The sequence below is a fragment of the Nelumbo lutea genome, chromosome 2, assembly GCF_056320005.1.
Source record: "Nelumbo lutea isolate HS-2025 chromosome 2, American lotus-T2T, whole genome shotgun sequence".
Taxonomy (NCBI): Eukaryota; Viridiplantae; Streptophyta; class Magnoliopsida; order Proteales; family Nelumbonaceae; genus Nelumbo; species Nelumbo lutea.
In genome coordinates, this window is record NC_142685.1 from 47,967,782 (window position 1) to 47,990,623 (window position 22,842).

The 22,842-nt window shown below is 39.2% G+C and overlaps 1 protein-coding gene across 2 annotated transcripts; it reads left to right on the forward strand.

Annotated features, from left to right (window-relative positions):
* The first annotated feature begins 18,726 nt into the window (after positions 1–18,726).
* Positions 18,727–22,537, forward strand: TBL33 (TRICHOME BIREFRINGENCE-LIKE 33). 2 transcript variants are annotated; one of them, XM_088967372.1, is made up of 6 exons: positions 18,727–19,049; positions 19,127–19,337; positions 20,583–20,754; positions 20,858–21,096; positions 21,187–21,345; positions 21,899–22,537. In XM_088967372.1, the coding sequence occupies exons 1-6, from the start codon at positions 18,854–18,856 to the stop codon at positions 22,236–22,238; spliced, it is 1,317 nt and encodes a 438-aa protein (XP_088823498.1). In that variant the 5' UTR covers positions 18,727–18,853; the 3' UTR covers positions 22,239–22,537. The 2 variants fall into 2 exon arrangements, with proteins under 2 accessions (XP_088823498.1, XP_088823499.1); XM_088967373.1 differs by having other exon boundaries at positions 18,729–19,049; positions 20,858–21,057.
* Positions 22,538–22,842: the final 305 nt, after the last annotated feature.

Genomic DNA, 22,842 nt, shown 5'->3' on the forward strand with positions numbered 1-22,842 from the left:
GAATGAGTATGGCTAGTTGGGCATCACTGGTTTTATCGACTCCGGATCTCCTGCCCACGTCTACCCATAATACACTACCCAGTGAAATTGGGAACATCTCTCCCAGCATAATACTATGCACGAAGATGAGATGTTCTCTATATCTCTCCCAGCATAATATTATGCATGAGGATGAGATGTTCTCTATATGTGGCTGTGATGTTATGTGAGTAAATGTAGGCAAAGTTTGTGTGGGCTTTATGAACAAAGGGCAGAAATTAAAGATCCCTCCACTGCTAAATTCAGGGACCTGTTGGCCCTAGATAGGGAGTGAGTTTGGATCACCTACCAACAAAACATGTTCCAACCCTCTACCAACATAATCTAACACCATGCATCTCATATATGACGAGTCCCACTTTTGTGGTGGGTCCCAGTCTTATAATGAGATATGCGGTGTTAGATCAAATTGGTGACTCTGGATCTCCTGCCCACGCCTACCCACAACACACCGCCCCCCGTGAATTGGGGACATCTCTCCCTACATAATACTATGCAGAGGATGAGATGTTCTCCATGTGTGGCTATGATAGGCGTGGGCAAGAGATTTGGGCTCCAAATTGGTAAAGGGTTGAAACATGTTTTGTTGGCAGAAGATCTCATCTCCTAGATAGTAGTTCACATTAGTGCCCCACAGCCGAGCACCCCATTATATCCAAAATTCACCCAAAAGTATGGGTGCAAGTCAGGTGGGTTGGGCCAGGTTTATGGTCAACCCTAGCTTGGCCCTAAAATTTGGGCTTAAGGCCTGAGCTTGGACTGAGCCCAAGGTTAAGCCCAACTTTCCCAACCTGAGCCCAACCCACACTATAATTTGATGCACTCGAGTTGGGCTCGAGCCCGAGTCGAGCTCGAATTGGTCAATGATCCCACTCTAAAATTATACGTATATATGTATTTATGCAAATATGTATGTAAATAAGTAAATATATATGTATATAAATGTGTGTAAATATGTATGCAAAATTAAGATATTTATACATATGTGTATAGTTGGGCTGCGATTGGGCTACCTAAGGGCTAGGTCCGAGCCTAGCCTAAAAAATAAAAATAAAAATAAAACAACCAATTTCTTGGGTTTAAGCCCAACCTGAGGATTGAAAATCCAAGCCCAACCCATATAAAATTACTGGTTGAGACCAGTTCAGGCTTGGGTTGGGCTTGCCCAAGTTTCACCCCTACCCAAAAGTCAAGCCAATGGAAGACTACCCGCCACTAGACCTGTTCATGGGCCGGGTAGCTCAACGGGCTAGCCCGGCCCCTAGACAAGCTTGAGCATGAATTTTAGCCCATGGGCTTGACCTAGGGCCTAAAAGCCTGACTTGATTTTTTCTGGGTGGGGCTCGGGATTTGTCAAAAAAACCCGACCTGAGCCCGACCAGACCCAACTTTTATATAATTTAAACCCTGAATTCCTAAACTGTCTAACGCTAACCCTAACTTCTTCTCACTTTTCTTCTCATTCTTGTTTCTTACTCTCAAACTCTCAAAACCGACGAACCTAGGTGCACCGTTTTCACTCTTCGAACTCAGGCACTGGCAGTCGGTGCCACTAGAACTAGGTCATGTCTCTCTTTAACTATGAGCTCCTCTCTCTCTCTCTCTCTCTCTCTTGAAGGGATGAGAGATCCATCATATGGATAGCCGAACCCTGCAAGTAGGTAGGGCAAAATTTCAAAAATTTATCTCTCTCCCATATGGGAATCATATTCCCTATTTTAGAAAACTACATTTTCAAGGATCAATCTTGAACCTAAACTGGATCAGATTTGAAACCAAAAGGTAAAAGAGGGATGTACCTGATACGGAGTAACAGTAACTCCCAACGAAGGTGTTCACGCCCAAGGAAAACGCCAAAGACTACTCCCACTGAAGATGACACAATGTAGGTTGGAGCAGAATCAGCAAGTGGTTCTTTAGCAAGAACCGAACTCTTCAGCAAGAATTCGATGGAGGGTGAGTGAGCACGACTTCAAATCAAATTTTCACCCAAAACTGATATCAAAAACGCTTCTTGATCACTCGTACAGGTGGAGATCGAACTGGCAATGGCGGCAGTAATAGGAGGAGGCAAGAGCAAAAGATGGCATTAGTCTAACTGGAGTTGTCTTCTCTCTTGAATCTGTAATCTGATTGGGTGCAATAGGGTTCGCCCTCCTCCTCTATTTATAGCCTTGAAGATAACTTCTCCTAATCCCATTAGGAGTTTCCTAATCCAAATCTTATTTGGATTTGGACTCTCTTTAAGAGATAAGGATAAATCCTTATCTTATCTACAGATAAAGATCAACCCTCCTAATCTAAATCCCAGAACCGCCCATCTTTAAATAATCATATTATACTAGTTCGAATTGGGCTTTAGGCCTATTAAGTCCATGTGCTCACTTTTCCTTCAAACTGTTGCCCAGTTAGGTATCATTGTATGGCGTGGGACCCAAATATTGATCTACACATCAACCACATGGGTTCAGCCCAACCTCTGTTACAAGGCCTGGCCAAATACACTATAGGAGACAGTGAAGCCCTAAGTCCATCACCATGGGCTCTTAATGGGCCCAACATTTATACTAAATGGTCCCTGGGTCAAGCCACCTTATAAAAACTCAAGGACTGTGGGCAGATGCAAGATTAGCCTATCAGATATTACCCTCAATGGTCTTACACTTAACCTCTCAGCCCATAATGATCAAACACTACTCGACAAGAAATGACCTCTCCCTCAGCTGCAATGAACAGTGTTGCACTCTCTATTCACATGGATCATAGGAATTAAAACCTTTTGCAAACATTTTGAAACCATAATATATATATATATATATATATATTGCAAAACAAATTTCAACGATTGAAATCGGTTGCCGACAGCTTTGGTTTCCATCAGAGAGAGTGCATCCCTGATCATTCACTTTGTCTGACAAAGGGGCTGATCCTATCACTATGATCACCCACTCAGATGAATTCTCGGACTATCCCAACATACCCAGGTTTTGACTCCCTCTAAGGATCTCACTGATTGGCATATCAAAGACAGCCCAATCTGACACCTAGTGCAGTATCATAATCGAGTCTAGGGGTCAGGTGTAACATTCCAGTTTTGCTCATCTATCTCCAAGGTCCAGGGCAATACTGGAATTCTGGTCCGGTTCAGGGTTTCAAGAAAACCCACACTACATGTACCTTAGGTCTCACCCTGACAACTGAGACAAGTTACCCCAACCAACTTGGCGGCACATCAGTGTCAGCCTTGGTAGGATAAATCTCCCCAGATCTATCAAACGGCTGTGAATATTCTAAACTAACACGAGTCACATATGTATCCAGTTTAAGAGTATTACACAGAAACATACCACAATAACATGAATCAAATATGTACTTTATTCATTTATAATAAATGTCATAATGTACATCATTTTGATTGGAACTAAGGGCATACACTTTCTAACATCTCTCTCTCTCCTCCCTCTCCTTTTCATCTTCTATCTTCTTAGTTCTCACTTTTCTTCTCACTCTCAGACTCTCAGAATTGGCGAACCCAGTGCGTCGTTTTCACTCTGCGAATTTAGGCATCGGCGGTTGGCGCCACCAGAAATAGGTATCTCTCTCTCTCTCTCTCTCTCTCTTCGATCGACACCATCTTCATCTTCTATCTTCTCACTTTCTCAATTTCCATTCTCACTCTCAGACTCTTAGGAACTGGCAAACTCATCAAAGGCAAACTCAAGCACCGCTCAGACTCTCAGGTTGGGCTTCGGGCTTTTTATGAGGGCTGGGCTCAGGCCCAAGTTGTAGGTTCACTAGTAGGGCCTGGCTCGGGTTCGGGCCTAAAAAATTTCTATTAATGAAGAGCAAAAGCCCGGCCCGACCCATGAACAAGTCTACCCACCACCGATAACATTTTAAACATGTTCTTTTTTTTTTATATTTTTCCCAACATTAAATAGCTGCACCTACTCCTTCTCTTTTCTTGATACCTTACCGTAATCATTTTTGCCTCAGTTCAAGGTCCAGTAAGATGATCTATTTTGTCTTTGACGCTTTTCCCTTTGGTTGTGTTTGGTTTGAAGGAAAATAGTAGGAAAAGGAAAAGAAAGGTAGGAAGTCTTTTACAAACCATGTATGACAATATGGGTTTCTCTATCTTTCCTTTCCTTTCCCATGCACCTTTTCCCTCAAACCAAACCTAGCCTTTGTGGTTTTGAGTTTGCTAACAAGCCTAACATGCACGTAGCAACGGGATATGGTCAATCATTTGTTGGGACACAGATAGACCTATTCATGGGTTGGGTAGCTCGATGGGCTGGCCCGGCCCCCAGATGGGCTTGAGCATGCATTAAGCCCGCGGGCTTGACCTCAGGCCTAAAAGCCTGAGCCCGACTATTTTGCGGGTCGGGCTCGGGATTTGTTAAAAAAGCCCGGCCTGACCTTTGTATAAGTTAACCTAAATTCCCAAACTGTCTAACCCTAACCCTAAATTCTTAAGTCTTTTCTTTTCATTATCATTTCTCATTCTTACACTCTCAATTGGCTCTCATTTCTCCCTCTTAGACTCTCACAACTTGCAAACCTAGTTGCACCTGCGAACTTAGGCACCGGCGACTAGCGCCACTAGAACTAGGTCGCTCTCTCTCTCTCTCTCTCTCTCTCTCTCTCTCTCTCTCTCTCCCCAGTCGGCACCATTTTCATCTTCTATCATCTCATTCTCAGTTCTCTCTCTTCTTAGAACTAAGTCTTCTATCTTCTCAGTTCTCTCTCCAATCGGTGCCACCAGAACCCAGGTGCACTGTTTTCACTCTACGAACTCAAGCACCGGTGGCTAGTGCGACCAAATCTAGGTTGTCTCTCTCTTCGGCGGTGAGCTCTCTCTTTCTCTCTCTCTCTCTCTCTAACCATCACTATTTTCATCTTTCTTCTCACTTTCTTAATTTCTATTCTCATTCTCGAACTCCCAGGAATTGACGGACTCAGCCTAGGTACCATTCTCTCAATCTCAAAGGGCATCGGTGGTGCTCAGACTCCAAATTGGGCTTCGGGCTTTTTATGAGGACTGGGCTTGGGCCCAAGTTATAGGCCCGTTGGTTGGACTGGGCTCGGGCTCGGGCCTGAAAAATTTTTGTTAATGAAGAGCAAAAGCCTGGCCCAACCCGGCCCCGCCTGACCCATGAACAGATCTAGACACAGATCAGTCCCAATCTCCCGGAGCCAAGATTCTTGCGTTGGTGTTCTGCCACGCACGTTAAACGTTTATATACTGTTTATCCTTCCTTCTTGACATAATTAATTTCTACTTGTTGAATTGTGGTTAGGGTGTGACGCTCTTGACAATATCCACCGTAGTTCCGAGCTACGACCATTGGAGAACCCTGTATGCCATCAAGCAGGTTATAACTACTGGTATTATATCTGGCATTGTACGTAACGGCACTCAGCACGGAGGTCTGAAATCGAGCATGTCGGGGTTTGGGTTGGACTAGTTCGACGAGTAGGTTATAACTACTGGTATTATATCTGGCACTGTACCTAATGGCACTCGGCACGGAGGTCTGAAATCGAGCATGTCGGGGTTTGGGTTGGACCAGTTCGACGAATCAGACAAAAAGGAGATGACGAACTTCTTCAATTGGTTGTTCTTCTTCATAAGCATCGGATCGCTAGCAGCGGTGACCATCCTCGTTTACATACAAGATAACTTAGGGAGGCAATGAGGATACGGTATCTACGCTACGACCATCTTGTTGCCTTGTTGGGCCTCATTATCTTTCTTTGCGGTACTAGACGTTACCGACTCAAGAATCTCGTCGGGAGTCCATTGACACAAATAGCGAAGGTGCTTGTTGCCGCCTAAAGGAATAGACATGCATTTTCCGTCGGACCCATAGCTCCTGTATGTAGACCTATTCATGGCTGCAGTCGGCTTGGACAATATTACTAGGCCTGTGGTCCCAGGCCCAAGCTCTATTATCTAAGCTCGATTCAATTTTGGGCCAGCTCGGGATTTTACATAAAAGCCCGGCCAAACAATATTTATATATATATATTAATATATATAATATTTAATAATATATATTATCAAAAATATAATAGTATACATATTATTTCCTAACCCTAATTCTTCTCCTTCAATAATCTCCCTCCCTCAACTTGTTCGAACCTGTAAGAACTTAGAAGTTTATTCTCTTATCAGCGCCAGCGGTACCTTTTGGATCATCTCCTTCCACAAGCGGCGACTGGTGACTGGTGACTAGTGAATGGCAAGGTCTCATTTTGTCTCTTTGATTCTCCCTAATCTCTATCTATTCAAATCAAAGGCAGCGTCCCTAGTCCCCATTTCGCAACAACTTCGACAGCATCTATAACGACATTTCGGCAACCACAAGCAATTCAAGGTTTCTCCCTTGCAACAGCTCCGACAGCATCTACAACGGCAATACGACAACCACAAACAACTCTATCTCTCTCTCTCTCCGGTAACTAGAGCTACACTCTGGCATTTCCATTCCTAATTTATGTCGGGCTTCGGGCTTGGGTTCAGGCCCTAGATCTAGGCCCAATGGTTGGACTGGACTAGGCTTGTGCCCGGGTCTCAATATATTATGTTGATAACATGTGTAAGATGGGCCGACCGGGCTTTGCTTCTTTATCAACAGAAAATGTGTAGGCCCGAGTCTGAGTTAAAGCTCGAAGCCGAAGCTTGACCTGTACACAAAATGTCTTATTTTCAGTGTACTTTTATAAACTAATATTATATTAATTCACTAATAATTTAATAAATTAATAAACTAATTTATATTTCTTAATAATAAATTAATATTTAGTAATAATTTAAGAAATAAATATATATTATATATAATATAAATGTTTTTTTATTATATGTAATAGTATCAGGCCAGGCTTATTTGAGAAAGCCCGAGCCCAGCCTAAAAAATGACCGAACTTAGTATTTAAAACCCAAGCCCAAACTTACGGACCTGAAGTTTTGTCAAAACTCAAAAAATAATGGATCAGGCTGGGCCGGGCCATCGGGCTACCCGACCCATGAACAGGTCTACCTGTACTACATTGGTGACAACTGACAACGTCAATGATGCGTAGAAGAAGGAAGAGAAAACCCCAACGTCATCGGTGATCGTTGGGTGATGGCTGGTGGTGGGTAATCTCCCATTGTCTGTTTTGTATTGAAAAAGAAAATAATACACCTGTAATGGATATTTGTATGTGTGAGAGAAAGATGAGATTAGAGAGAGGGAAAGTATCTATGGACAGCTGGAACGATCGTCAACATCAAAGAACTCGTGGATTTCGAGCTTGGATGAAGGAGAGTGAACAAGGGTCAGGGTATACAGGAGTGTATCCCCACAACGTCCCACAACACATTTCCTATTTGGAAACATCTTCCAATAATAGTATTAGAAATGCTGATGTCATCATCGGGAGATGTTCCCAATACACAATGGAGATGTGCTATGGAACGTTGTAGGGACCTTTTCTTTTGAGTGGATTTTGAAATTAACGTCTCTTTAGCTCCACATGCGTTAAGGGTGGAGCTCGTGTGGGAAGACATGTCAGCATTTTATTATGTGGGGCCTATGGAGTAATGATGCAAATTCCTACATAGTTTTTTTTTTTTTGGAATATAAACAAAATATATATTAGATATAATAAACTTCTACAAAGTTCTTAAGTCTAAGAATCCCATCAGGTTATCGTAATATTCAAAATAAGATAAAAGATGAGTTTTTGCCTGTTGGGAGACCTTATGTGCTGATACATTAAACATTTTATTTACAAATTTGAAAGAAATATTAAGGTTCAAAGTAGAAATTAAGTTCTTGGTTCTCACAAAAAAACTAGTGGCAGAACCAAGGAAGTGTGGATATCTTCTATAATGCTTGGACTATCTGCTTTGCATTTGAACAATATATACTTCTTTTTTACTCCAATTTTGTAATTCTATCATCACCTGCATGATGGCATATAATTCAGTTTGATCGGTAGAAGTAGGATGTGATTTCTTCCCCCAATAATTTTTATATAGTGTAGATTTGTATATCAAAACTATATAGAGTCTGAAATTTTCCCTGCATCAATGAAGACAATTAACTCAGTAGTGTTAGAGATAGATAAGTACATCCTTCAACTTTCAGACAAGGAGCGATTTAAATTTAACTCAGGCCTTGATTCCATGGATTGTTGGAAGATTTTATTAACAATAATAATTATCTGATGTGGCAAAAGTTGATTTTTCTTGAAAATTTTCTCATTCCGGGCATATCAGATGTAATAACAAGCAATAGCTATCCAGTTCAAACATTGGAGGAAAAGATGATTATCTCCTAATTGGTTATAAAGATCCTTGAGACATGAGATACAAGTATCTTGAAAGATATTGTGCAAATTTAAATTCCAGGGATTCCCAAATAAAACAACTTAAGAGAATTGGCAATTAATAAAAGGGTGAGTAATCGTTTCTTCTGTTTTATCGCACAGAGTACACATTTTGTCTATAGGATCTACAAAAGAGAAGTTTTAACTAGAATAAAATTGTTAAGAATTCTCCAGAAAAAGAGTTGATAATGAAGAGTAGTAGTCAGGTGCCAAATCTTGGACAAACAGAATTTAAAATCTTCTGAAAGATTTGGAAGAGTAGTCTCTTGTTGAATCTTATATTCCTCATTGACAGTATATTTTCCGGAGTGATGAGAGGTCCAGATCCAGTTAATTTCATTGTTAGAGGAAAAAATAGGAGTTTGTAAGATATTTCTTAATTCCTCTCTTGAAAAAAGAAATTGAATTACATCAGTAGAAGGTGTAAGGAATCCAGGGAAACTGATGAGCTAGAAAGTTCGAATTTTCATTGACAAGATGGCCCACTTTAGAAGCTAGTTCTATTATTTTTGGACATACAAACTTCCAATAGATAGGACCAGTAGAAGTTGTGGTGTAAGGAATAATATTATACTTTTTAAGATATTTTGATTTCCAAATCTAAGCCCATAATTTGTGTTGTTCATTTAAGTATTTTCATGCTACTTTTTGAGAAGAGCATGATTGACCAAATTAAGATTCTTAAATCCTAGACCACCATAAGCCTTGGGTAACATGAGAACATTCCAAGAACACCAATAATAAGGGTATTTACAAGAAGACGAAGCATCCCACCAGAAATTCTTTATTATTTTATTCATTTGATCTATAGTTTTTTGGGGAAATTGAATAATACTCCTACCATGAATAGGTAAGGCTTGAAGTACATCAGAATTTTATTTCCAGCCTGGCTGATTGCAGAGGCTCTCCAATTGTTTAATTTTGTCTTCATATTTTCTAGAATAAAGTTAAGTTGAGAATATCTATTATGGGACCAAAAAAGAGGAAGGCCTAAATATTTGGAATTTTGTTTAGAGGGACTATATGTAATTGCCTTTTAATCATATGTTGGTGTCGTGGGTGTATATTTTTGCTGCAAAAAAAACTATAGATTTTTCAAAATTAATCATTTGACCAAAAGCTTGTTGAAACTTAGTAAGAATTTGGAGTAAATTATCTAAGTCTTCCCTGTGGGCTTTCAGGAACAGCATAACATCATCAGCAAAGAACAAATGAGAAAATTTTGGGGAAGTAGAAGTTAAAGATATACCTTGTACATTTCCTTCATGTTCAGCTTGAGAAAGGAGACGACTTAAACCTTCCATTTCTAGGAAAAATAAATAAGGCGATAAAGGATCTCCTTGCCTTAGACCTCTAGAGGGGCAAAAGTATCATTTTGGGGTACTATTAATTAGTACTGAATAGGACACCAAGAAAAATCCTCTGAAAAACCTAAAAGAGAAAGGATTTTTAAAAGAAAATTCCATTTAAGGTGGTTATAGGCTTTTGACATGCCTAACTTTAGAGCAATGATAGACGCCCTGCAAAGCTATTTCTCCTCTGTATGCAATCCGTGAATGTTGTTCCTTTATTCCTATGTTGTGTATGCCAAACGTAATTATTGAAAGTGATTTCAATTCAGAAATGTCTCTTCTCGTTCTTTTGATTGTCTTTGTTGATGTTTGGCATATTTTGAAGGGATTATAGTTGATAAAGACAACTTTTGTGCCCTAATATCAATAAAAATAATCTTTTTAATATAATTTTTAAAATAGGTTAGTTTTTTTTTTTAAATATATCAAATAAAGGCAAAAACATTGTTCATCTTCTTCGTCTCCAAATCACCGAATAAATTTCTCTCAACCAATATATGCATTCCAGGACACCTGAATCGGGACCCCATCCGCTTCAATCCTCTCATTTCCTCTGAACTTCCACTTCAATCGCTTAATCTGCAATACCCTTTTCTGATCGACACTGAAACAAAGCTTGGGTTCATCGCCACTCACGCTGCAATCGCCGACAACACCTGGTTGGGCTTCCCTGTTTTGGTTCTTCTGTATGCTTCCCTCTGAGAATTTCCGACAAGAAGGGTCATCACACCGTCAACGACGGCGGTGACTTAGAACCCATATTGGGGTTCAGGGCTGGAGGTGACGAACTTGGCTATGGTGAGATCCCAATAGATTTCAACCTTCTTCTTCTTCTTCTTCGTCGAATTGGCATTGTCGGAGGTAGGCAGAGTGACAGTGGCAACACTGGTGGATGGTGGTCATTGAGGTTTGTGGGGCTGGGGCGGAAGCAAGATGTTGAAGAACCAGAAGAAGAAGATGAAAAGTATTTTTACCCTTATTTGATATATTTTTAAAAAAATTAACCTATTTTAGAAGTTATATTAAAAAAATTATTTTTATTGATATTAGGACATAAAATTTGCCCTTATCAGCTATAATCCCTATTTTAAAAGATATTTATAGCTTATGTGGAAACTCTATCACTTTTCAGTTTGTAAGAGAGGCTAACAAGCCAGCTCATCTTCTAGCTAATTTGGGTTTGACGGGTCAAGACTCATTGCATTGGACGACTCCTGAATGCATCTGTGAAGCGCTAACTTTGGATCTAGATGCTTGTGAACTCCTTGTTGCTTGGCCCTTGTACAGCTGTGTCTCCTGTCCAAGTGGAAGTTTGTTTGTTTGTTTGTTTTTTTTTTCAGCTTCGTAAGCTGTGGCGTTAGTAATAACAATCTTTGATATCCCTAAAGACAATTGATCAATTGTAGCATGAGGCCATGAGAGCCACCAGTGGAGGCATTCGACCAACAATGGAACCAGTCAACAATAAAACAACTGATGGGGATGACAAATGCAGTTTGAGAGTTGCAACTTGCAAGGGGTCTCAAACACCCTCTTCCAAGGATAAAGCAACTGTGCATTGACGGAACTCTGTTTCGAGTTTCGAGTGCCATCTTAGACATGTTGATGTTTTCCCTTCGATCTAGCCGTATTGATATATATTTTTTTTTGTTTTGTTCTTTAGAGTTCTTAGGTCTCACGTCTTGACTAAAGGATGATTAGACCTACTCTAATCAGAGATCGGTGTAGGCGGTGAGAACCATAGTACTTTACCTTCTCAAATCTCCCTCCGTAATGGACATGTTGTGGTTCTGCCCATTTGGTATCAACTTTGTTTCAACTTGTAATATGGTAGCCATTATTTTCATTAAGTTTAGCCTTATTTTGTATTTTTTATTCTTTTTTTGGATATTGAAAGAAGTTCTCTCTGCATATTGGCCATTTGATTAATTTGGACACCAATTTTAAGGCTTTTGATATTTTGTTGTTTGAATAAAACCAAATTCTTTGTGGCTTTGTATACATACTCTGATTTGACGATGGAGAAGTGTATAGTGGATTTTTTTTTTTTTTTTTCGCTTCAAGAGAAGTGTAGAATGGAATTATTTTTGCTGTTTTAAGACTTATGGTTCAAACAAGAATGGAAATGAGAATTAAAATCAGCAAGAATGGGATTTCATTCCCAAGGGAGGGGCAGGGAATGGCCATTCCCTCAAATGGAGGAATGCCATTCTAGCAGAAATGGGAATGAGATTCTGATTCTACCCACCCAAATAGTTGGAATGGGAATAGCCGATTCTAATTCCGATTCCATACCCTTATTCCTACAAACCGAACAGACCCTTAAATTAATTTCTATGTATGATTAAACACTAATATCATTGGTAACAGATTAATTTTATGAGCAGGTGCATGATTTTTAAAAAAGTTTTGAATGCAACAAAAATAATTTGGGATACAAGAGGGCTGCATCCGTGAATGGTATGAATTTTGCATTAGGCTGGGTTCATATTTATAGTTGTACTAGTGAATGACCCTGTACTAAGTACGGAGAATCAATAATGTTAAATTTACATTATGGAATCAATAATATTAAATTCATATTTATTAATATTTTAAATAATTATTAAAATTTTAAGAAATATTTATTTCAAAAAAACAGTTTTTCAATAATTATTAGGTTATGGATCGAAAATGGCTGTGGATAACCACTTTTGCATTTTTTGCATTTTTTAGGAATAAATTGCAAATGGTGGTAATGGGTTGTGGGCTTTAGTAACAACTTTTCAGAAAATGCAACATGTTTAGCTTTCCAGGAAAATGAGGTCATATGTCTGAATGGTGGAGAGCTGTATGGTAGTGAGTTGTGGCTGTAGTAGGAATTTTTTAAAATTTGTCAAGTGTCTAGCTTTCTTGAAAATGAGAAGGCTAATTGTCTGAATGGTGGTAATGGGTTGTGGGTTTTAACAATAAGTTTTTAGAATATACCATATGTCTAAAATTGAAAAAACCACATGTATGAGTGGTGGGGGCTGAGCTTGAAACCTTATATATATATATTAGATGTATATCAATCAGATGTCTGTAAAAATGTGACGTCTCTTTGTGCATCGTTATTACCAAACAAAGTGGATACAAATGGGTCTCATAACCCAGTTCTCATTTGCATTCACCTAAACTGATGGTTTCTTTATTTGCGGCATACATATTTGCATTTATACTGTAACAAACACAGCCTAAAGCTCTTTGTAAAATTAAAATATAAAAAAATGAGAATCCTTCTCTGGTCTTAACATGAAAGAATTTTTGAATTATTTTCCCGTTGGTCTGACTATTAATTTGAAAATAAAATCTCATTAAGAAGAGATGGATGTGAAGGAGTGGAAGCATGCTATCTTGTATTAGGAGTCATAAAATACGCATGGACCACAACCATCCACTCTCTCATCTAGCATTTAATTGGCATGCATGGGGCGTTATTATTGATTCCAGAGTCTGCTATACAGCCATTTGCCATCATGTTCAGCTAATGGCAATTATAAAACACAATTAAAAAATAAATAAGTGATATAGGTGGGGTTTTTATTTGGCTAGCTTTTGTCCGACCACTAAACTCTAAATCTTAAATAAATACTAAGCTATAAACTGAAAAACCTAAATTCAGGTACAATTAAAATTAATTTTGATGCATTTACTCCAGGTGACTTATCTTTTGTTGGAAAATTTGGCCTGCAAGCAACAATTTTGTTTTCAAACCAAATTTGTCGGCAAATTAAGGCGTTCATAGCAGAATGTTTAGTCTTTCGTGATGGAAACTCCCCTCTAGGCATAGGCAGGCATCTAATCGGCTTTACCGTTGGATAAAGATTAACCGTGATTCTGTGCTTAACCCCCTTGCTAATGAAACTTTTGGGTGCATTGCTAGGAACGATAATCTCAAAACAAAAGTGGGCTATCTAGGTCAAGTCAGACTTCCCTGAAAATGCCTTTGCCATCGTCCAAAGTTGCAAATGCTTTGAAGAGTAGCTCGTCGTCGGCTGCCTTTTATCTACAACCACACCCACACGCATCGGGAAGAAAATGCAGCTGCTGGTTGGTTCACGAATAAGGAAAGGCCAATAGTTTAATGTAGAGATGTCATGTCCCCCATGCTTTCCCTTGGGACCTTTTTTGATTCTTCTGGCAGGGTTCTCCCTAGTTGAGTTTAAGCCTAAACTCTAAATAACTAAATCCTTAAATCTTAAACCCCTATAATTAAAGGATTTAATGCATTTGATTGGATTAATGCCCTCAACCGGATAGGAACCAAAAATTTTTCCACTTTGATGGACGTGTCACATAAAAAGGTCTTGTGTTGACTCACCCGGCCCACATGTTTTTTCTCACATGTGGGTCTTATATAAGTCATATCATTTCTAAAGTAAAAGTAGAATTGTTATTGGGTTAAGTATGTAAAATTCTGAATGACAGCCCTCTATAATCTACCGGTAAACGGCATCCTGCCCGTGAATTGAAGTCCCTCGTACGGTGGGGTTACAAAATTCTGACCTACACACATCGGTAATTCTCCCATTGATATTCTGAGTGCAACAATCATAAACGGTGCAAAAGGGAAAAATGACACGACAAATGCCAAGCTCATTAAAGCCTTCCACAACTGAATTTCCTACGCCCTGGCCACGGTGCATACGCCAAATAATATGTTAGCAACAGATATGGGCCGAAACAATGGGCTTGATGAATAACAATCATTTGCCTGCCAAGGCCTAAAAATGGTCCATTGATAATTCATTGCCTTGATAATCGGATGGTTTACGCCCTTTTTTCTTGTAAGATACATTTTTGGCCCGTTTCGTTTACAGGAATAGAGGTTTAGAATTGGAATCAGAATAGATTATTCTGATTTCAACTGTTTGGTTGGACATTGAAATCTCATTCTTATTCCTGTTGGAAAGACATTTCTCTCTCTCCCTTGACAATAAAATCCCATTCCTACTGATTTCAATTCCAACTATAAACCAAACAGACCCTTAATTCTTCCCAACCTAAAAAATATGGGTTGCTCTGATATATCTTCACTTTGCATATATGAGTATTATTATAAATATATGGGTATATACATCCACATTCATATCTACATGTATGCAGTTATGTATGTATGTGTTTGTATGGGTTCAATTATGATACCGAAAAGACACAATACCTAAAAACTTATAACCAATCAACCCATATACAAAAGTGGAAGTTATGTATGTATGTGTTTGTATGGGTCAAATTATGATACCGAAAAGACATAATACCTAAAAACTTATAACCAATCAACCGATATACAAAAGTGGTAATCAATCGGATGATATTCATAAAAATTCATTGGTATTTTTATTGGTCAAAGTTGTTCTGATATAATACCTTTCCAGCATCATAAATCACCAATTTTAAGTTTAAAAGCAAATAATTTTTAGCATGTCCTAAAGCACATCTTTGCCCCTGTATATTGTTATTAGCGTTCATTTGCAAGTGGAATAGGATGCAAATTGCTGAGCTTAGTTGGGAATGTGATAAAAACCAAACCCAAAGAGTTGAAAACTCAACCCTAGACAGTAGAGGTGTCAATTGGATTGGATCTGGTTCAATATGATGTAGTCCAATGTGAGTTCATTATAAATGGACTAGGTCAAATTCAATCCAATGGATATTTTGGACTGGTCTAATTCAATGTCTGGACCATTCGATCCATTCAAAATTGTTTTAATTTAGATTGATTTTAACTCAAGCCTGGTCCATTGACACCTATATTCTTATCTTCTATCAATGAATCAGATATTATCTCAATCCAACCCAATTTAATATAAACTCATTATGGATAGACCAGGTCTAATCCAATCCGACAAATACTTTAGACCATTAAGTATGGACTGGTCCAATTCAGTATGTCTTGTTAGTCCGTCCAATCCGTTTAAATTGATTTTGATTTGGACGAAAATCAGTCATTTGACACCCCCACCTAGTCCAATATGCGGATTCAAAGCATTCAACTTTAAGTATAACCTGTGCTAGCAGTCAGCTCATGAGCCGCTTGAATCCCACCTCTAGACAGTCTAGATGTTCATACAAAGACAAGATAAAATCTAACTTTTTCATGAGCTCTTTGTTGCATCGAAGTGGAAGAAGCATCTGCATGCTAGCATTTGGGGTAGGGATGATCATGGGCCAAATCGGACTGAATCCAAGTCGGGCTTTGCCCTTATGATAAGGGTTATAACCTAGGCCGGCCCCGAAACATAAACTCTAACCCAGTCCTGAAAGATAAGCCGGTGGTTAGTATTCGAAACAAGGACCGCTAGGAGTCGAACTCTGAATTCGACGGTAGGGAAATGAATTCATGGAGTTGCATATGTCGTTGTTCACTAGTATTCCTTAAAACACGTCATAATAACTAGGCTCGGTCGCTTAGATTGTGTTAGATTGCGGCATTGCACAAAGCATTCAACTTTAATCCCATTTATTGCAAAGTGGGGTTTGCTTGGACCTGTTGGGTTTGGGTTGAACCCAATTCAAGCCACACTTGGATGGTGTCAAGACATGATAGGCCATACATCTGGAATATGTGTCCCTTTAAAGTGGATCACCCAACTGTCAGAACAATAAGTTACACACAAAGTTTAAGGATTTATGTGACATATACCAAAAAAAAAAACGGTAAGATTCGGGTTGGTCCGAGTTAGAAGCCGACCCAAGTTGCATGCTGATTTTGTGTGATTAAAACCTTGGATACGGAGAAGATGACAAATTAAGGCAAATGAAGGGCGAGTTTGTTGTTACTGAACTGTCATAATGTTGTGTTATTATCTTAATAATATGTTTTTAGTAATAAAATACTCAGTATTAAATGATATCCGTGTTTTATAAGGTATTGATAGATTCAGTTTTCTAATAAAAAGAAAATTGAATTGGTCATGAGTGAGTTTAAATAACCCTCTGTGTTTAATGTTTTTTTTTTTTTTAAATTAAAAGAATACAGATTTGAGAGAATTAAAAGATAAAAGGAAGTGAGAGAACAAGCTGGCGTTGACCAAAACTTGGGAATAAGTAGACAGAAATAAGTATCCAACATCATATCGGAATCTTCACTCTTCTAATGAACTCTACAAAGATCTAAATTTTAGTCGATTTAATGTGCCAGCTTAGGCAGATTTTTTTTTTTTTTATGTTTTTATTTTATCTTTCGGCCTTAACTATTGTACCAAGTGTAAGATTCTTCTATCTAATATTCTCCAGGACGTAGAAATTGTTGCAAAATAGTAATTATTTTAGGAAAAAGGCTATTAATGTGGTGAAATGCAGAGGAAGCACGGAAGCAAAATATGATCCAAAACCAGAGTGAGAATGATTTAAGACTGGGGGAGCTGGAACTTGCAACATTTGGATCCGACTTTATATTATTTTGGGCTTGGGCTTCGAGCTGGGTGTATTCAAAATTTGGCAAAATCGATATCTGAACCCGGTTCATGAATATATCTATTTATTAAAAGATAAAGTATGATACCAAAAGAAATTTTACCAATCAGAGAAAGCCCATGAATTTTGATGAATATCAGCTGATTGATTAATCAATTTTTTAGGCTTCATCCCAGTTTATTCTATTCTATCATGGCATTTGACCCTGATGTAATTACAAGCAAGTCTATAAGTTGGTGGTTACAGCCTTACAGTAGAAGATGATACATGTGACAATGAGATTGGGCTCTGATTTAAAATGCCAACGACTAAGACTAACCAAGCCAGCCTAGCATCGTGGAATTGGAATACACGTTGTATGCAGCCAAACAAAAATAGATGAGGCTGAAGCTGAGATATCACCAAATACCAACTCCTCCCACCTAAATCACTTAACAAATATAAACCTGCCACCTTTTAAACTTTGAAGAAAATGATTTCCAATCCACCATGTCTGCTTACCTTCCAACCCACGCAACATGACATTGATACCTCACTTTCTACCCATAAGCAGAATGATAGTTTCCCCACACCACTTCCTTCTATTTCTCTTTTTCTTTCTTTTAGTATCAGTAACCAAGTGCAACAACATTATTAACCATTAATCGCTCTTGACTATTGTTTCATCAATCAAACAACATTGCCTTTCTCATAATCAGAACCCAGAAACTTTTTTTTTTTTTTTAGTTTTCTTTACTTGAATCAGAAAGACAGAAACCCAGAAACTTGTGTAGTTCTTCAGTTCATCCCTTTTGGAAACTCTTCCTTTCCTCGCACCTAACTTACCTAATATATATATATATATATATATATTCAGTGACAACAAGACCTTACCTAGCCATCAATACAAAATTCTAATTAACTACAACCACGAGGACAGAGACAGTGAGTCTGTTATTTGTAAGTTGTGAATCATTTTCCTTGGAGGGCAATTAAGCAATGCAGTGTTTGTCTATTATATCAATCTTAGGGATAGAAGTCATAGAATAGATTACTCCTATTTACTGGTTTTTGTACAGAATTTGCAGTTAACTGTACTGGCCGTAGATATTCGCCTACTGACTATAAGGGTAGACCCTGGTCCACGTTCATGCAAGATGCAACGTTGTTTGATTTGGATATTCCATCTAGACCATTCCTAGTAGAATGAACTGCCCTGACCTCAGGGTTTCGCTGATGTCATTATCCATCTAAAAGAACCATTGGGTTAGAATATTTCACAGGGCACAGGAATAGTATACACTATACAGTGGTGGGTCGGGTCTCCTGTTCGGAGATTCTTATTCAATGGTCACTACATGGCCCTTGGCTGTGGGCCCGGAGTGTAATACATTCTGCATTCATTGCCCGAGCGACACGATCGGTAGCGTACCAACTACAGGTCTACAACAGAAGGGGCGAAATCATGGATTCCTTCAACCCGTCTCCATCAATTCTCAGTCAGTGCTCATTTATTCGACTGGTGTCCGGGACGAGTGAGGGAGAGAGCCATCATCAGCCACTTCCTCCTATTCCTCCAAAAGCCATAAATAAGCGAGCCCAGAGGCCAGAGCCGTAAATATAAACACAAACAAACAAACAAACAAGCGAATAAAACTGTATCAATGAAGCACCACACATCTCCCTCCTCTTTTCTCAGAAGAAGTCGAGTTTCTCCCTATCTTTTCACCTTCTTCGTTTTCATTCTTTTCCTCGCCGTGCTCTACAGCGAGGACCTCAGTTGCCTCTTCAAACTCCCATCTCTACAGCCCGGAAAGGACCCGGAGCAGCAAAAAGTAGGCAGACCCGCATCGGCAACAGGTGAGTTGTTGGTAAAATCAGTCGAATTCTGATGTATAGTGTTGTTTCCTGAGTTGGTTGCTTTTGGGTTAGAGAAGAACATGCACGGTTGCCATTTGCCGTCGGAGAGACCGAGGGAGGTTGCGATGTGTTTAGCGGCAAATGGGTTCGCGACGAATCGAATCGGCCTCTTTACGAGGAGTGGGAGTGCCCTTACATTCAACCTCAGTTAACATGCCAAGAACACGGGAGGCCCGAGAAAGAGTACCAGCACTGGCGATGGCAGCCGCATGGGTGTTCCCTCCAGAGGTTGGTATTTCTCTTTTTTACATTTACTTGAAATTAATTTTTTGTCTTATATGAAACTATCAACGAATGCGATTTATGTCTGTGGAATTATTTTTATTTTTATTTTTTTCAAACTTTTGATTTATGTTTTGAGAAGGAACTTTTTTCTCCATCAATCACTGCGGGATCGCATGCTCATTTCTCTCGGGGTTTTCCACAGGGAAGGAAGAGTATTTTGTCTTTGTTCTTTTTTAAAATTTCAACCACTCTAATTCGTCAATCGGAAAGAAACCAAGATTTTGTTTTCTATGAAAGTTTATGTTAATCGATTCTCTAAATCGCCTTGGTTTCTTCTTTAACCAGATCATATTTTCTCTGTAACAAGAAGATTATGTAAACCAAAAACGTTTATGAATAGATAATTCCATCGGTGGGACGACTGGCAAGCAAACGATTAGATACTAATAAATGGAAAAAATAGTCCACCCTCAACGGCTAAACCATCAAATTATGGGCGACCTGTGAAAATAAAACTTGGTAACTGTTGATACAACAAACAGGTCCGGCCACCGGCCTGTCGTAAGTTGTTCGGCTAATGATTTATAATTGTGTAGTTCGAAACTATAAATACAATTATGTACACCGCGGGTTTTGCCGACAACCCATTGACAAAAAGAATCCAAGTAGAGTAGACTTATGAATTGGACTAGAACAACAGTTGATAGTTCAGTTATATGGATGACCTAGCCAGCAGGTCTCTTGGAGTTGGAGGTCTCCCTGAATCAGTGAATCCCAGTCCCAGATGGGTTCAGTTGGTGTTTGGTCTTAGGTGGGCTCCACTTGGGCCTAACAAGGAATGTCCATTTTTGGGTTGGGGGGGCTCGGGGGAGGGGGAGGGCAATGTGTAAACCTCAGAAATTATTAAGGCCCACTAGGAATTTTTTTTTCTTTTCTTATCTTTGAAGCCCAGGGTCCAGTGGCAACCCCAGCTCCACTGATTGTTTAGAAAGTATAGAGTGCTTCGAGGTTAATTACGGGCACTTCATGTGGTTCAATGCCTATTCATCTTCGCTGTATCATCTTCTTTGTAACAAAACTGTTCAATTTGACGCAGCAAATAAACAAATATGCAAATGGAGGGGGACTCAATATAACTCATCGAATTATCAACCTCACTATAACTTGTAAGAAAAAAAAAATCGTAACAATTGAAATTTCCAGCAGCGATTTTAATTTACACGGTGTGATTGTCATAAAAACATACAGCTTCAATGCAACATTCATGCTGGAAAAGCTCCGAGGGAAGAGGATGATGTTTGTAGGTGACTCATTGAATCGGGGTCAATTCGTTTCCATGGTCTGTCTCCTGCACAGAATCATCCCAGACCATGCCAAATCCATGGAAACCTTTGACTCCTTAACAGTCTTCAGGGCAGAGGTAACACAATATGTGTAAATGAGTTCTCTTGTTCTCTCTCTCTCTCATGCATATATATTATATATATTGCATACTTATATGAGCTTGACTTAAAATTTTACAGGAGTACAATGCCACGATAGAGTTCTATTGGGCTCCATTTCTTCTAGAATCAAACTCGGATAATGCTGTCATCCATAGGATCGCAGATAGAATTGTCCGCAAAGGATCGATCAACAAGCATGGACAATACTGGAAGGGAGTTGACATTCTGGTTTTTAATACCTATCTGTGGTGGATGACTGGATTGAAGATGAAGATCCTGTACAGTACCGTTCCTATTGCTACGCAAATGCAACGAATGTGCCAGTTCTGAGCTTGTTTTCTATTGTTGTACTGAATAAAATCAATAATGGTCTCACCTCATCTCATCTCATGGCTTCTTTTCCACAGGCAAGGGTCTTTCAACGATGACGTTAATGATATCATGGAGGTATCTACAGAAGATGCCTATCGGATGACGATGAAAAGTATGTTGAGATGGGTGCAAAAGAATATGGACCTTCAGAAGACCAGGGTCTTCTTTACTAGCATGTCGCCCACCCACGGCAAGTGAGTAACTAACTGTACCTCACTCTCACTTCACTTAAAATAAATAGTTGATGATGAATTTATATTAAAAAGGGAAAATCTATAATGCCAACGGGACAAATTCCCCCATTCCGGTGTTTAGGTGGCACATTGATTTTATGGATCCAACTTCCATGTAGATCTTGGTTCCTAAAGCCCATTCGGGTGACTGATAATAGGCTTATTATGTTAGTCCCACGGACAAATTCCATGGTAGTCCACTGTCCACAATTTGCTAGTATAGGATGTAAGTGGCCTTTGACTCCTCCCCTTTCTTTTCCAACCCAGATTTCCTAGTCACTCTCTCTACCCTCGCCCTACCCATACTGTAGCCTAGCCGCACATCGCCATCTTGTATTATGAGTGAAATCTGGGTTCATGCTTCTTAAGACCTCTGAGAAGAGAGAGTCCAAACCCAAAATAAGACGAGGTATGTTAAACGCATTGGCCCATACCTTAAAAATAGAATCTGAAAATACTGGTCGCAACTCAGAAATACATGCAAGATGAAGCTAACTTTGAAAGAGGGTGACAGGAGCAAAGAATGGGGAGGCAATGCAGAAGGCAATTGTTTCAATGAAACAACTCCGATCAATGATCCGACGTACTGGGGATCAGGGTCACGGAAAAGCATAATGCAGGTGATCGGAGAAGTGTTTGGTAAATCAAAGGTACCCATCACATTTCTCAACATCACCCAACTCTCGGAGTATCGGAAGGACGCCCATACTTCAATCTACAAGAGGCAGTGGAGCCCTCTCACCCCCGAGCAATTAGCCAACCCAGTCAGCTACGCCGATTGCGTCCATTGGTGTATGCCTGGCCTTCAAGATACTTGGAATGAGCTCTTGTACAACAAGCTTTTCTACCCCTAATTATGAATTATATATTAATTGTTTGTTTCATATAAGCCTTGTGGCTTTGTGAGAGAAGGAATACCAATGGCATTTAATTCTCTTTGTTAAGAGGGTTAAGCCAATAATTCCGGAGGAGCGATCTACAGAAAAAAAAAATGATATGTTGTCAAGTTGTTCAGTTATAAAAGCAAACATAAAGAAGATTGGGTTGATTCTTTCAAAGTGTTTTTTCAATAAGACTTCGCCATTACGAAGGTTGTATTTGGAATCATTGTTGTTTGTTTCCAGTAGAAACGTTGGGGTTTATTAGTATACAATTTTGAGAAATTGTCTAGTTGAATCTTTTATGAAGAAGTGGCAATGTTATCTGCATTTAAACAGTAGCATATTTTATTAAAAATTTGTATTGATAAACCCTAAACATTTGTAGTAGAAGAGCAATGATACCAAACACAACCTTAATCTGTGCAAGTATATCCATGGTAAAGGAACTTAGGGGCAGAAGGCCTTAACCAATAAGCAGTGAAGACTATTAGAGCAATCCAGCAGATTAGAAGAAGTAATCTCCTCATCCTCAAAACTCCTGTGTGGGCGGAGATGGAATTAAGCACAAAGGGGGCGG

What these genes read in the sequence shown, in the direction of transcription:
- TBL33 (XM_088967372.1), top strand. Translation starts at nt 18,854, where the DNA reads ATGAAGCACCACACATCTCCCTCCTCTTTTCTCAGAAGAAGTCGAGTT. An exon ending in TAACAGTCTTCAGGGCAGAG is followed by an intron (nt 20,755 to 20,857) that starts GTAACACAATAT and finishes AAAATTTTACAG; the next exon opens with GAGTACAATGCCACGATAGA. An exon ending in GCTACGCAAATGCAACGAAT is followed by an intron (nt 21,097 to 21,186) that starts GTGCCAGTTCTG and finishes TCTTTTCCACAG; the next exon opens with GCAAGGGTCTTTCAACGATG.